Source organism: Rhinopithecus roxellana, chromosome 12, assembly GCF_007565055.1.
Source record: "Rhinopithecus roxellana isolate Shanxi Qingling chromosome 12, ASM756505v1, whole genome shotgun sequence".
Lineage (NCBI taxonomy): Eukaryota > Metazoa > Chordata > Mammalia > Primates > Cercopithecidae > Rhinopithecus > Rhinopithecus roxellana.
The window spans coordinates 133677759-133691301 of NC_044560.1; the positions used below are offsets into that span (position 1 = coordinate 133677759).

Consider the following 13543-nt stretch of genomic DNA (forward strand, 5'->3'; position numbering starts at 1 on the left):
AATCACAAATGGCTGCAGTTTAGGAAAGAAGGGGATAAGCACAGGGGGACTACTCTGGCTGGGGTGCCACAGGACGGTCCCTCACTCCTGGGAGAGGGGGAGAGAATGGAACTCATCCCAGGAAGGCAGGAGCCAGCACAACAACAGGTGGCAAACAGCAAATCCCACATAAACTCACTCCACTCGCCTTCAGATAACCTTGCATAAATCACAACCAAGAAAAAGGCCACTGACCTCTTCCAGAGTAAATGCTGTTCAAACTAAAGGGAAGGCAAGCAAGTTACACCAATCAGCTTCTAAGACTTTCCATGGCCGGGCGCGGTGGCTCAAGCCTGTAATCCCAGCACTTTGGGAGGCTGAGACGGGCAGATCACGAGGTCAGGAGATCGAGACCATCCTGGCTAACACGGTGAAACCCCGTCTCTACTAAAAAATACAAAAAACTAGCCGGGCAAGGTGGCGGGTGCCTGTAGTCCCAGCTACTCGGGAGGCTGAGGCAGGAGAATGGCGTGAACCCGGGAGGCGGAGCTTGCAGTGAGCTGAGATCCGGCCACTGCACTCCAGCCTGGGTGACAGAGCAAGACTCCGTCTCAAAAAAAAAAAAAAAAAAGACTTTCCATGGACATTCCAAGTTAATGCCTCTGTTGTTTATGGAGAATGGGGAGGGGAGGGAAGTGAAAAAACACAACCAAAAAAGGCACAACACCAAGGCAAATGTCTCGGGATTTTTATAATCGCAGGGAGACCGCTACTTGGATAAAACTTCCCAAGCACTGATGTAAGGATGCTCTTGCCAGTTGAATATATGCAAAGATTTCACTCCTCTTTTCCTTTTTTTTTTTTTTTTTTGAGACGGAGTCTCACTCTGTCGTCCAGGCTGGAGTGTAGTGGCGCGATCTCAGCTCACTGCAACCTCCGCCTTCCGGGTTTAAGTGATTATCCTGCTTCAGCCTTCCGAGTAGCTGGGATTACAGGGGTGCACCACCATGCCAGGCTAATTTTGTATTTTAGTAGAGATGGGGTTTCACCATGTTGGCCAGGCTGGTCTTGAATGCCTGACCTCATGTGATCCACCCACCTCGACCTCTCAAAGTACTGGGATTACAGGTGTGAGCCACCACGCCCGGCCAATTTCACTTTCTGGAGGAGGCGGGATCCTTCTCTGGGTCAGGTGGTTAATTTCTCCCCTTCATAAGATCCTTCTTTAAACAGAGGGTGGAATTTAAAATGATTCTATTTCTCTTTGATTCATTGAAAGTTACACTCCTTGATACCTGGGATACTGACTAAAATGTAACTCATAGACCTTCTTGAAGAAAAGTTAAGTGATACTTGTGCCACTTTCAGATACTTTATAACAAATTCTAGCGCCTACCCTGCCAACACTGTAAAACTAAGTTTCCTTGTAACTTGCTTTGATGTTTCCAAGTTTAAACCCATCCTAAAGAAGACTAATGAGCTCTCAAACTACCCAGTGATAGAAAGACTTCTTTCAGATCTCCACAGATGACAGTATTTGTATCTGCTCAAGTAGAAGCTTCCGTCTCTCTTGCAACAGGTCAGTGCTTCAGTTCCCACTGCCATTGAATTACCCACTTGCTATCACTTGCCTCTTATTTCCATGAAAAAAGAAAAGGAGGAAAAAACTGTTTAAGTTTTACCTTGTTTAAAGGTAACACGAGTGCTTTTGTTATTCTGTAAACTAAATACATAAATGAAGGCAAAGGAAGGAAACAGAGGGAAGGGAACAAAATGTGAATCATGAGAACACGAAGTTCACTAAATGAAGGAATAAAGATAGAGCCGGGAGAAATACTGCTCTAGGATACACTAAGGCCAGGGAAGAGATAAACATGTTGATATTTCAGCTATTCAGAAAACCTGAATGAGCAAGTGATAATAGAGCAAACAGCTGTTCACTAATTATATTTGCCCTTCCCTTCTGCCCTTCAAAAAAGTAAAAGCAGCAGCAAGGAAATCATTCTTTTTTAAAAGAACAACCCTAAGATCTGGTTAAAGGCTTGTACAATTCCCAGCACAACATAAATCAGTGCAGCAAAAGCTGAAAGTGTTCATCTCAACAGTTTCAAATTCCTTGGGTCTTCCCAAATCAATTCTTTTTTGGCTCTATTCTATCTGCTAAATAGCACTGGCAGATAACTTGTGCTACACACTCAGTTCACTCTGAAAAAGGGCGCTGTCTAGCCAAAGTCTGCCATGACTGAAGCATATGCTGAAACGGCAGAACTCCCCACCCCAGAGGCTTAGACTTAAACTTGTCCCTGCTCCCCTCTGTCATCTGATGAAAAAGACGTTTTGAGAGTACACGACCACTTTTTTTTTTTATTTTTTTTGAGATGGAGGCTTGCTCTGTCACCCAGGCTAGAGTGCAGTAGCGCGATCTTGGCTCACTGCAACCTCTGCCTCCCGGGTTCAAGCGATTCTCCTGCCTCAGCCTCCTGAGTAGCTGGGATTACAGGCGTCTGCCACCTTGCCCAGTTAATTTTTGTATTTCTGGTAGAGACGGGGTTTCACCATGTTGGCCAGGCTGGTCTTGAATTCCTGACCTCAGGTGATCTGCCCATGCCCACCTCAGCCTCCCAAAGTGCTGGGATTACAGGCGTGTGCCCGGCCATAAGATTCCATTTTAACTGACCTCCCTGACTGTGTCAGAGCTTAATAGCACCAGCACTACCTGGATATTCACACACCACCCTGCCTCCTCCAACACTTCCCCCACAAGACAGCCCACTTGGGGCCAAGCAGTCAGCTGCCATTAAATGGAAGCTTTTAGCACCAGTTCCAACTGGAGGGTGAGTCAGCTCCCTGCCGCCAAAGTAGCCTCCCTGTTGGTCTCAGAAGCCGGAACCAGCAAGGGTGTTTCAAAAGGCAGAGGGCAATCCTGGGCCCACACCCTGAACTGCCTAGGATTAGGTGAGTGGCAGGCACCACCACTCCAGGGCACCAGCCAGATCTCAACTCTTAGCCAGGTGAGTGTGAATGACCCTGCAGTCCCAGGCCATCTTCCCATACCCCACCTTTTCTTCAGTGATTAGAAGAGTCAAGTTCTAAAATACATTCTGGAGAGGATGAGGGGAGAGAACAGAGTGCTAGCAGCTGGTGGCTTCCCCTACCCCTCTTACAAGAGGACAAACAGAGTATACTTGCCTCTCACACATATTTACACAGTCTTTTTTCTAGATAACAGTTGAGTTTAAGTTTGGTTCCTTTTTTTTTTTTGGTAAGTGTGTTATTCAATTTTGAAAACTGTTAGTCTTAGCCAGATCCTAAGAGGCAAGCAATTAGAGTAATGGAACAAAATAACAGATGGCTACTTGGGGGCCTCCATTATCAGCCTTTAAAAAGAAAAAAAAAAAATCTACTTTAAGAAAAACAAGGCCGGGTGCGGTGGCTCAAGACTGTAATCCCAGCACTTTGGGAGGCCGAGACCGGCAGATCACGAGGTCAGGAGATCGAGACCATCCTGGCTAACACAGTGAAACCCCGTCTCTAGTAAAAAATACAAAAAACTAGCCAGGCGAGGTGGCGGGCGCCTGTAGTCGCAGCTACTCGGGAGGCTGAAGCAGGAGAATGGTGTAAACCCGGGAGGCGGAGCTTGCAGTGAGCTGAGATCCGGCCACTGCACTCCAGCCTGGGCGACAGAGCAAGACTCCGTCTCAAAAAAAAAAAAAAAAAAGAAAAGAAAAGAAAAACAAGACAGGGCGCAATGGCTCACACCTGTAATCCCCGCACTTTGGGAGGCCGAGGCAGGTGGATCACTTGAGGTCAGGAGTTCGAGATCAGCCTGGCCAACATGGTGAAACTCTGTCTCTACTAAAAATACAAAAATTAGCCAGGCATGGTGGCACACGCCTGTAGTCCCAGCTACTTGGGAGGCTGAGGCAGGAAAATTGCTTGAACCTGGAAGGCAAAGGTTGCAGTGAGCCAAGATCACACACCATTGTACTCCAGCCTGAGCAACAGAGTGAGGCTCTGTCTCAAAAAAAAAAAAAAAAGAAAGAAAAACCTTTCAAATAATTAACTCATACCTAATACAGCCCCCTGAACAACAAGAGCAAAATTCAGTCTCCAAAAAAAAAAAGCCAAAGGTCAAGGTTGAAACACTGAGGCCCCTGAAATAGTGATGTTTCAACGAACACGGAAACTCAGCAAGTGAGGCATTTCTTCTTGCTGTAATGAGATTTGGCATAACCTTCAAGAGATCTCACCCTTCCAGGACAACAGAGGGTGATAAGGTTACCCAGGCCACTTTTAGAAACTGGGAGAGGGAACTGTGGCCCAGAACTGTAGTTGTTTAAGAATTTGCTCAAAGACCAGAACAACACTTCTCCATCCTGCCAGGAGCACGTTCACAGCCCTCTCGTGTAAAAACTGTTGCATGACCTACTTATGGGTTACGGGGTCCCTAGAAGTCAGAGCAAAGGGCTTCCAAGCAGAAGTGAGACACACGTCCCCTCTGATTTGGGCCAACTCTTGCTTAATTCCTAGAAGAATTCCATTCTACCCACTTTGAGGGCCTACAGCTGTTCCAGATACATATTTTTTTGGAGTATGCATGTACAGAACTCCCAGGACTGTCACTCCTCCTGTGCCCAGTGGTTCAGCCTTGGAGAGGCAAGAAGGGCAATCTGTCATTCACTAAAGCAACGCTGCAACATAGAAAAAACCCAGCCAGTCCAGGTGCAGTGGCTCATGCCTGCAATCCCAGCTACTCAGGAGACTGAGGCAGGAGAATCGCTTGAACCCGGGAGGCAGAGGTTGCTGTGAGCCAAGATCATGCCTGGGCAACAAGAGCAAAACTCCATCTCCAAAAAAAAAAAAAAAAAAAAAAAAAAACGCAGGGCGCAGTGGCTCAAGCCTGTAATCCCAGCACTTTGGGAGGCCGAGACGGGCGGATCACGAGGTCAGGAGATCGAGACCATCCTGGCTAACACAGTGAAACCCCGTCTCTACTAAAAAATACAAAAAACTAGCCGGGCGAGGTGGCGGCACCTGTAGTCCCAGCTACTCGGGAGGCTGAGGCAGGAGAATGGCGTGAACCCGGGAGGCGGAGCTTGCAGTGAGCTGAGATCCGGCCACAGCACTCCAGCCTGGGTGACACAGCGAGACTCCGAGACTCCGTCTCAAAAAAAAAAAAAAAAAAAAAAAAACCCCGCCAGCCTGGGAGCGCAGGATGTTTCTTAGCAGGAAGGTAGAGAGCCACACAGATTGGGGTACTCCTTTCCATTACTCCTTGCCCCATTTCATAAAGGATCCCTACCCCATAACGGGAAAGGGCACAGAGGTGAAGCAGTAGTTTCCCCCACAGAGCAGCTAAGGGTAAATATTTGCTGGAGGAGGTGTAAAGCAGAAGTTACTAGAATCTGGCCCTGGTTGAGACACAAAAGCAGATGGTATTAGGGGATGCTGTGAGCCACCCTCTTCCCTCAACCCTGCCCAGCCCCGGAGGAAGGAAGCTGGGAGGTAAGAGAATGACACATGGCAGCAAGGCTTGGAGGTTCCGGGGAGTCCTGGTTTCCGCCCAGGGCCTGAATGGTGCCCCAGCCTCACCCTGTGAGCAAGGGACACTATAACCACGAACAAAGCCCACACCCTAACTCTTGGGAGGGAGTGGAAGCGGCTCACAAAAGGAGTCACTTTGGGAGTGGCAGAAGACAGGAAGGGAGAGAAAAGGAAGGTCTCCCACCCCTATCACCTGAGAAAAAAGGGTGAGGGGTTCATTTTCTCCAGCACCTTCAGCTGCAGAAGACAAAGCCCAGACGTTCTCAAAACCACCACTGTAGACCCTGCTCCCTCCCAACTTTCCAGGTCTCTTGGCAACTCTTAACCTTTTCCAACCTGGCACTGCCTCGGGCAATAAATTATTGTTGAGACTCCAGAACAGATCTCGCCTTCCCCTCAAAAAGCGAGTTTATGCCAACTATCACAACATATCCACTCTGCAGTAGGTGGGGCCACGGATAAGGACACCACTCCCACCAAGCCACTGACACCCCCTCAGTTACTACGGATGAGGAAATTCAAGCAACGCTGGTAATGGACCCAAGGTTATCCCTGGCCCCACCTCAGGCTGCCTTGGAACAGTTGCTCCTTCCACCCTTCCCACCCTTTCCCCTCCAGCCTGGGCTAGGCTGCCTGTGCCGAGCTCCTGGCCACCAACTCATGCCCTCGAGAAGCTTCCAGTCACTCCCCACTCTGCCAGCTCACCACTCAAAGCCCTGTAGTCTGTTCCTGAAAAATCTCCACCAAACCCACTCTCCCAAACTTTCAGAGCCCTGTCCAAAGTCCCACCTCTACACACATCCCTCTTTATTAACAGAATCATCGCAGGGACCCCTCGGATCCCTTCGCATTTTGCAGGTAACAAAACTGCATGGAGGAGAGTTCAAGGGTCTTGTCCAAGGCCACAGAGCTAATCAGTAACAAATCTGGAAAGAAAATCCAGATCTCCAGATCCCACGAAATGCTTCCAGCTTTAAGTACCTCCCACCCATTTCACACACAAAACTTCTGAACAACCCCTTCCCCCCACACACCCACTCACCACGCTCCTTCCTTTAGCTCTTTCTGCACACTCAGAGCTCCCCCCTCAACCACACTGGACTACCCCACACACACACAGACACTGACACCTCGCTCGGGGATCCCACTCCACTTCTGATCACCTTTTCACTGCTCTGGGGCCCTCCCGAGTTGCTCTCCCCCCACCCCAAAAACAGTGCCACCTGAAAACAGTCTCTGCTTCAGGATCCCTTCACCTGCCTGCGCTTTCTTCCGAAAAAGACACAATTCTTTCTGGACACTCTCACCGCTTCCTCCCCAAACTCCTTATTCTCCCTGCACGACACACACACGCTCTCCAGTCCCGGGACTGCACCTCCAGGAGCCAGCGCCCCCTCCCCACATTCCTTTCTCAGTCTATCCATTACTCATTCCCTTTCTAATGAGACTTTCATTTTCCTAAACGAACCTCCCTCCCATTATCCACCATTCCAGCTCACACTCCCTCCCATCGATCTCACCTTCTCCCTCTACACTTCCTCACTCTCTCTAACGCTCTAGCTTTTCAGCTTCCCATCAATTCTTCAGAAACCCCTCCCCAAATTATCCCCAAACACTCTCCGTATACCCCCCACTTCGGCTTCTCCATCCCTCATCAATTCCTCTTATTCCTCCTATCTCTCAATCTTCTCTTCCCTTTGGAACAGGGCACCCCAAATAAATCTCACCCCCTTCAAAAACGTCTCAGTCACGGGCCCCTTAACTTCTTCCTTCCGCACCCCACCCTCCTCAGACCCCGTCCTGGCACCTCTACCTTCCTCACACCCTAAGCCCACGTCTTTTCATGCCCAGTTCTACCCTTAGCCCCTCTGTTTTCACCTTCCCAGCCTCCCTAGTCTCCCACCCGTCTTCAGACCCCACAATCTCCATTCCATCCTCACACTTGATTCTTCATCCCCTTTAGAACTCCCCCAACCTGAGGCTCCCCCAATTCCAGTCTCCTTCAGATCTTTCTGCTCTCCAAAATAACCAACCCCTCCACACTCGAGCTCCTCCTCACACTTCCCAGACCCAGAAATTCCCTTCCTAGCCTCCCGATTCTCCTCCCAGCACCTCCAACCCATGCTCGGACCCTTCAAGCCCGCCTCGGATCCCAGTTCCATTTCAGCCTGCCCAGTCATCTCCTCGGTTTCCCCTAATGGCACGCTCAGACCCTCCAAATCCTTCATCGGGCTTCCTGATTCCTTTTTTTTTCTTTTTTTACTCCCATATTCCCCACCCGGACGCCAATTCTCTTTAATTCTCTTTTCAGATTCCCAATTCCTTCCTCGAGCTCGGCGATTCCTTCTCAGGACTCCAATTCCCTTCCTGGACCCGCCTATTTCTTCTCGGGACTCCCCCGTTCCCATCACAGACGATCCAGTTACCTTTCAGGACCTCCTAACCCTCCCCGGCCCCCCTCGGAAAAGCCCCTCCAGCCAGTCCGGCCCGCGGGCCGCGCACCTTGCGCTGCTGCTTCTCCCAGGCCGGGTCCAGCAGCAGGTCCCGGTCCCAGTCGTCCTCCTGGGCCATGTAGTCGCCCATGCTGCCCCCGCCGCCAGCGCCATTGCCCGCGCTGCTGGGGCCGTACTGGTACGACTGGTTCGCCGCGTGGTAGTCCACCATTCCGCCGCCTCTCGCTCGCCCACCAGCCGGTCTGCTCCCGCCTCAGCTCCCGCCCCTCTGGCCGAGCCGCCGCCGCCGCCGCCGCTTCAGCCGCTTCAGCCCGCCCTCCGCCCGCGCTTGCGCATTGCCCGCCGCGCCTGCGCACAGCGCCACGGTTGCCGCCCTCCCGCGCGCGCCCGCCTGCCAAACCTGAAAAGGCACCAAGGCCGCGCTTGGGAGCTTGGCGCCTGCGCAGAGTCCCCCTTCCCCGCCACCCGACTCAGCGCGGGTGCGAGCCACGCCCCCTCTCCCGCGAGAACGCGCGCGTCGTTCGCGTGTGGGCGGGGCCAGAGTATTGAATGATTCATAAGGGCAGGCCCCGCCATCGGACCTGAACTAGCTCAGGCTTGGAATGCACTGCACCGGGTTCCCATTCAGCGACACAAATTCAACAAATATTTATCGAACACCTACTTGTACCAGACTATGTTTTACGCAGGCACTAAAAACAGAAAAAAATCCCGACCTTCATAAAACTACCTTCTAGTGAAGGGAGCCACATGCACACAAATCTATTTTTATTTTTATTATTTTTTGAGACGGAGTCTTGCTCTGTCTCCCAGGCTGGAGTGCAGTGGCGCGATCTCGGCTTACTGCAACCTCTGCCTCCCGGGTTCAAGCAATTCTCCTGCCTCAACCTCCCGAGTAGCTGGGAACACAGGCATGCTCCACCACGCCCGGCTAATTTTTGTATTTTTTTGGTAGAGACAGTTTCACCATGTTGGCCAGGTTGGTCTTGAACTCTTGAGCTCAAGCGATCCTCCAGCCTCAGCCTCCCAAAGTGCTGGAATTACAGGCGTGAGTCACCGCGCACAGCCAACACACAATTTTTTTTTTTTTTTTTTTTTTTTTTTTTTTTTTGAGACGGAGTTTTGCTCTTGTTGCCCAGGCTGGAGTGCAATGGCGCGATCTTGGCTCACTGCAACCTCCACCTCCCAGGTTCAAGTGATTTTCCTGCCTCAGCCTCCGGAGTAGCTGGGATTACAGGCGTGTGCCACCACACCCGGCTAATTTTGTATTTGTAGTAGAGACGGGATTTCTCCATGTAGGTCAGGCTGGTCTTGAACTCCCGACCTCAGGTGGGCGACAGAGTAAGACTCCGTCTCAAAAAAAAAAAGTAAAAAATAGGTAGTATTGTATATTCCAAGGTGATGAGTATTTGAAGAAAACATCAAGCATCGGCTGAAATGCAAATAAAGTACTCAGGTAGGCTTCATGGAGAGGGCAGACATTTGAACAAAGGTGCGAGCCACTGCATCAGGTAGCATCTTAAATTTAAATGTTCAGCTAGGCACTGGTGGCTTACTCATGTAATCCCAGCACTTTAGGGAGTCAAGGCTGGAAGAGTGCTCGAGCCCAGGAGTTTGAGGCCAGACTGGGTAACATAACCAGATCCCATATCTACAAAAAAATATTGGCCGGGCGCGGTGGCTCAAGCCTGTAATCCCAGCACTTTGGGAGGCCGAGACGGGCGGATCACGAGGTCAGGAGATCGAGACCATCCTGGCTAACATGGTGAAACCCCGTCTCTACTAAAAATACAAAAACTAGCCGGGCGAGGTGGCGGGCGCCTGTAGTCCCAGCTACTCGGGAGGCTGAGGCAGGAGAATGGCGTAAACCCGGGAGGCGGAGCTTGCAGTGAGCTGAGATCTGGCCACTGCACTCCAGACCGGGCGACAGAACGAGACTCCGCCTCAAAAAAAAAAAAAAAAAAAAAAAAAAATATTTACATTAAAAATAAATGGCCGGGCGCAGTGGCTCATGCCTGTAATCCCAGCACTTTGGGAGGCCGAGGCAGGCAGATCACAAGGTCAGGAGTTAGAGACCAGCCTGGCCAATATGGCAAAACCCCATCTCTACTAAAAATACAAAAATTAGACAGGCGTGGTGATGTGCATCTGTTATCCCAGCTACCCAGGAGGCTGAGGTAGGGGAATGGCTGGAACTTGGGAGGCAGAGGCTGCAGTGAGCTGAGATCGCACCACTGTACTCCAGCCTGGGTGACAGAGCAAGACTCTGCCTAAAAAAAAATTAAAATTAAAATAAAAAAATAGATATCCGGCCAGGCGTGGTGGCTCACACCTGTAATCTTAGCACTTTGGGAGGGCGAAGTGGGAGGATCACCTGAGCTCAGGAGTTCCAGACCAGCCGGGCCAACAACCCTGTCTCTACTAAAAATACAAAATTAGCCGGGCTTAGTGGCACATGCCTGTAATCCCAGCTACTGGGGAGGCTGAGGCAGGAGAATCGCTTGAACCTGGGAGGTGGAGGTTGCGGTGAGCTGAGATCGCACCATTGCACTCCAGCCTGGGCAACAACAGTGAAACTCCATCTCAAATAATAATAATAATAAATATCCAAAACAGAGTTCCTGATCTTCCCCCCAAGCATGGTCATCCCATTCCACAGTCATCCCTCTTCAATTCGTGCACCTCCAGCCTTGCAGGTGCTGAGGCTACAGTCCCTGCGGTCATCCTTAACGCCTCTTTTTCTTCACAACCCCATCCAGTTCTTCAGGAAATTCTGTCATTCCATCTTGAAAGAATACACAGAACCCACCCACTTCCCCCTGCCCCACTGCACCACCCAGGTTCTTTCTACCCTCGCCTCACCTTCCCTCCAGCCATTGCAGCAGTTCCCAAACTGTCTCCTAGCTTCCCCTCCCACCCCCTTCTCTTTCCCAGGAGAAGCTGGAGGGAGTCTGTGAAAGAATGACTGAGTCAGATCACGTTCCTCTCTCCTCTGTTCAAACCCTCCTGTGGCTCCACGCTCAGGCTAACAGTCAAAGTCAAGGAAAGGAAGAAAGGCTGCAGAGGAGTCTGCCCTGCCCTGCCTTGCCCTACCCAGTCCAGCCCAGTGTTTTTTTCTGTTTTTTTTGTTTGTTTGTTTTGGTTTGGTTTTTTTTTTGGAGATGGACTCTCGCCCTGTTACCCAGACCAGAGTGTAGTGGCATGATCTCGGCTCACTGCAATCTCCGCCTCCTGGGTTCGAGCGATTCTCCTGTGTCAGCCTCCAGAGTAGCTGGGATTACAGGCATACACCACCATGCCTGACTAATTTTTGTATTTTTAGTAGAGAGGGGTTTTGCCATGTTGACCAGGCTGGTCTCGAACTCCTGAGCTCAGGTGATCTGCCTGCCTTGGCCTCCCAAAGTGCAGGGATTACAGGCATGAGCCACTCTACCTGGCCAGCCCAGGGTTTTAGTTTTTTGGTTTTGGAGATAGGGGTCTCAATATTTTGCCCAAGTTGAGCTCAGACTCTTGATTCTCCTGCCTCAGCCTTCTGAGTAGCTGCGACTGTGAACACGTACCATCACATCCAGCTCAGCCAAGTTTTGTTGGTATTGTTGTTGGTGCTGCTAGTGGTGGTGGTGGTGTTTGACACAGCAACTCGCTATGTCACCCAGGCTGGAGTACAGTGACATGGTTCCAGTTCACTGCAGCCTCAAATTCCTGGGCCCAAGTGATCCTCCTGCTTTAGCCTCCCAAGTAGCTGGGACTGCATGTGCACCCCACCACGGCTGGCTAATTTCTTTCTTTTTTTTTTTTTTTGAGATGACCCGCGCTATGTTGCCCAGGCTGGAGTGCAGTGACACAATCTCGGCTCACCGCAAGCCCTGCTTCCTGAATTCATGCCATTCTCCTGCCTCAGCCTCCCGAGTAGCTGGGACTACAGGCATCGGCTACCATTCCCAGCTAATTTTTTGTATTTTTAGTAGAAACGGGTTTCACTGCGTTAGCCAGGATGGTCTTGATCTCCTGACCTCATGATCCGCCCGTCTCGGCCTCTCAAAGTGTTGGGATTACAGGTGTGGCCACCATGCCCGGCCCACGCCTGGCTACTTTCTAAATTTTTTGTAGCGACAAGTGGTGGGGGCGAGGGGAGTGGAGGGCGGGGGTCTTGCTAGGTTGCTCAGGCTGGCCTCGAACTCCTGGCCTCAAGTGATCCTCCTACCTCAGGGAATGCTGGGATTATATGCTGGGATTACAAGTGTGAACCACCCAAGCCCTGCCTCAACCTAGTTTTTGAAAGAGTTTAGAGTCAGCTGGCATGGTGGCTCACACCTGTAATCCCAGCACTTTGGGAGGCTGAGGCGGGCAGATCACCTGACACCAGGAGTTTGAGACGAGCCTGGGCAACATAATGAAATCCCGTCTGTACTAAAAATACAAAAATTAGCCAGGCATGGAGGTGCATACCTATAATCCCAACTACTCAGGTGGTTGAGGCAGGAGAATTGCTTGAACCCAGGAGGTAGAGGTTACAGTGAGCTGAGATCATGGCACTGCACTCCAGCCTGGGTGACAGAGCGAGACTGCCTCAAAAAAAAAAAAAAAAAAAAAAAAGGCTTAGGCTTAGAGTACCCCTTAGAGTACTACCTTGCTGGCCTCCTTGCTGTCCCTCAAGCACACCAGGCGCCAAACTCAACCTCTGATGAGGCCTTTGTGCTTGTGAGGCAGTCACCACTCCCCGGAAACACTTTCCCCAGACACTGAGTCCCCGGGGCTCACAGCCCCATCTCCTGTAGGTCTCAGGGGAATACGGCATCCTCAGTGAGACTTTCCCGGACCACCTTATTTAAAATATCCCACTGGGCGCGGATGTTCGAGGCCAGCCTAGCCAACATGGTGAAACCCCGTCTCTACAAAAAATACAAAAATTTAGCCAAGTGTGGTGGTGCATGCCAGCATTCCCAGCTACCTGGAGGGCTGAGGCAGGAGAATCACTTGAGCCCAGGAGGTAGAGGTTGCAGTGAGTTGAGATCGCACCACTGCACTCTACCCTGGGTGACAAAGTGAGACCCCGTCTCAAAAATAAAATAAAATATTGCTGGGCGCGTTGGCTCACACCTGTAATCCCAACACTTTGGGAGGCCGAGGCAGGTGGATCACGAGGTCAGGAGCTCGAGACCATCCTAACACGATGAAACCCTGTTTCTACTAAAAATACAAAAAATTAGTCAGGTGTGGTGGCGTGCACCTGTAGTCCCAGTTACTCGGGAGGCTGAGGCAGGAGAATCTCTTGAACTCAGGGGGCAGAGGTTGCGGTGAGCTGAGATCGCAGCACTGCACTCCACCCTGGGCAACAGAGGGAGACTCTGTCTCAAAAAAAAAAAAATTCCCCCACCTTCCTTGCTTACCTTTTGTCGGTAGCACTAATTGCCATTTAACATACTGTCTGATCTGTTTATGTGCAGTGTCTTGGTCTCCCCATTAATAATAGCCCATGAGGGGGGCAATCTGTTCTTGGTCACCATTGTATTCCTAGTCTCTGAAGCAGTGTCTGGTACAGAGTAGACACTTAATAAATCCTAGGT

General features: G+C 50.7%; 1 protein-coding gene across 1 annotated transcript in view; it reads right to left on the reverse strand.

Moving 5' to 3' along the window:
* ACTN4 (actinin alpha 4) overlaps positions 1–8312 on the reverse strand; it is an 85561-nt gene extending 77249 nt beyond the window's left edge. The window contains exon 1 of the mRNA XM_010385729.2: positions 8026–8312. Coding sequence (XP_010384031.1) covers positions 8026–8187 — 162 coding nt within the window. The 5' untranslated portion in view covers positions 8188–8312. The remainder of the gene's footprint in view (positions 1–8025) is intronic.
* Positions 8313–13543: the final 5231 nt, after the last annotated feature.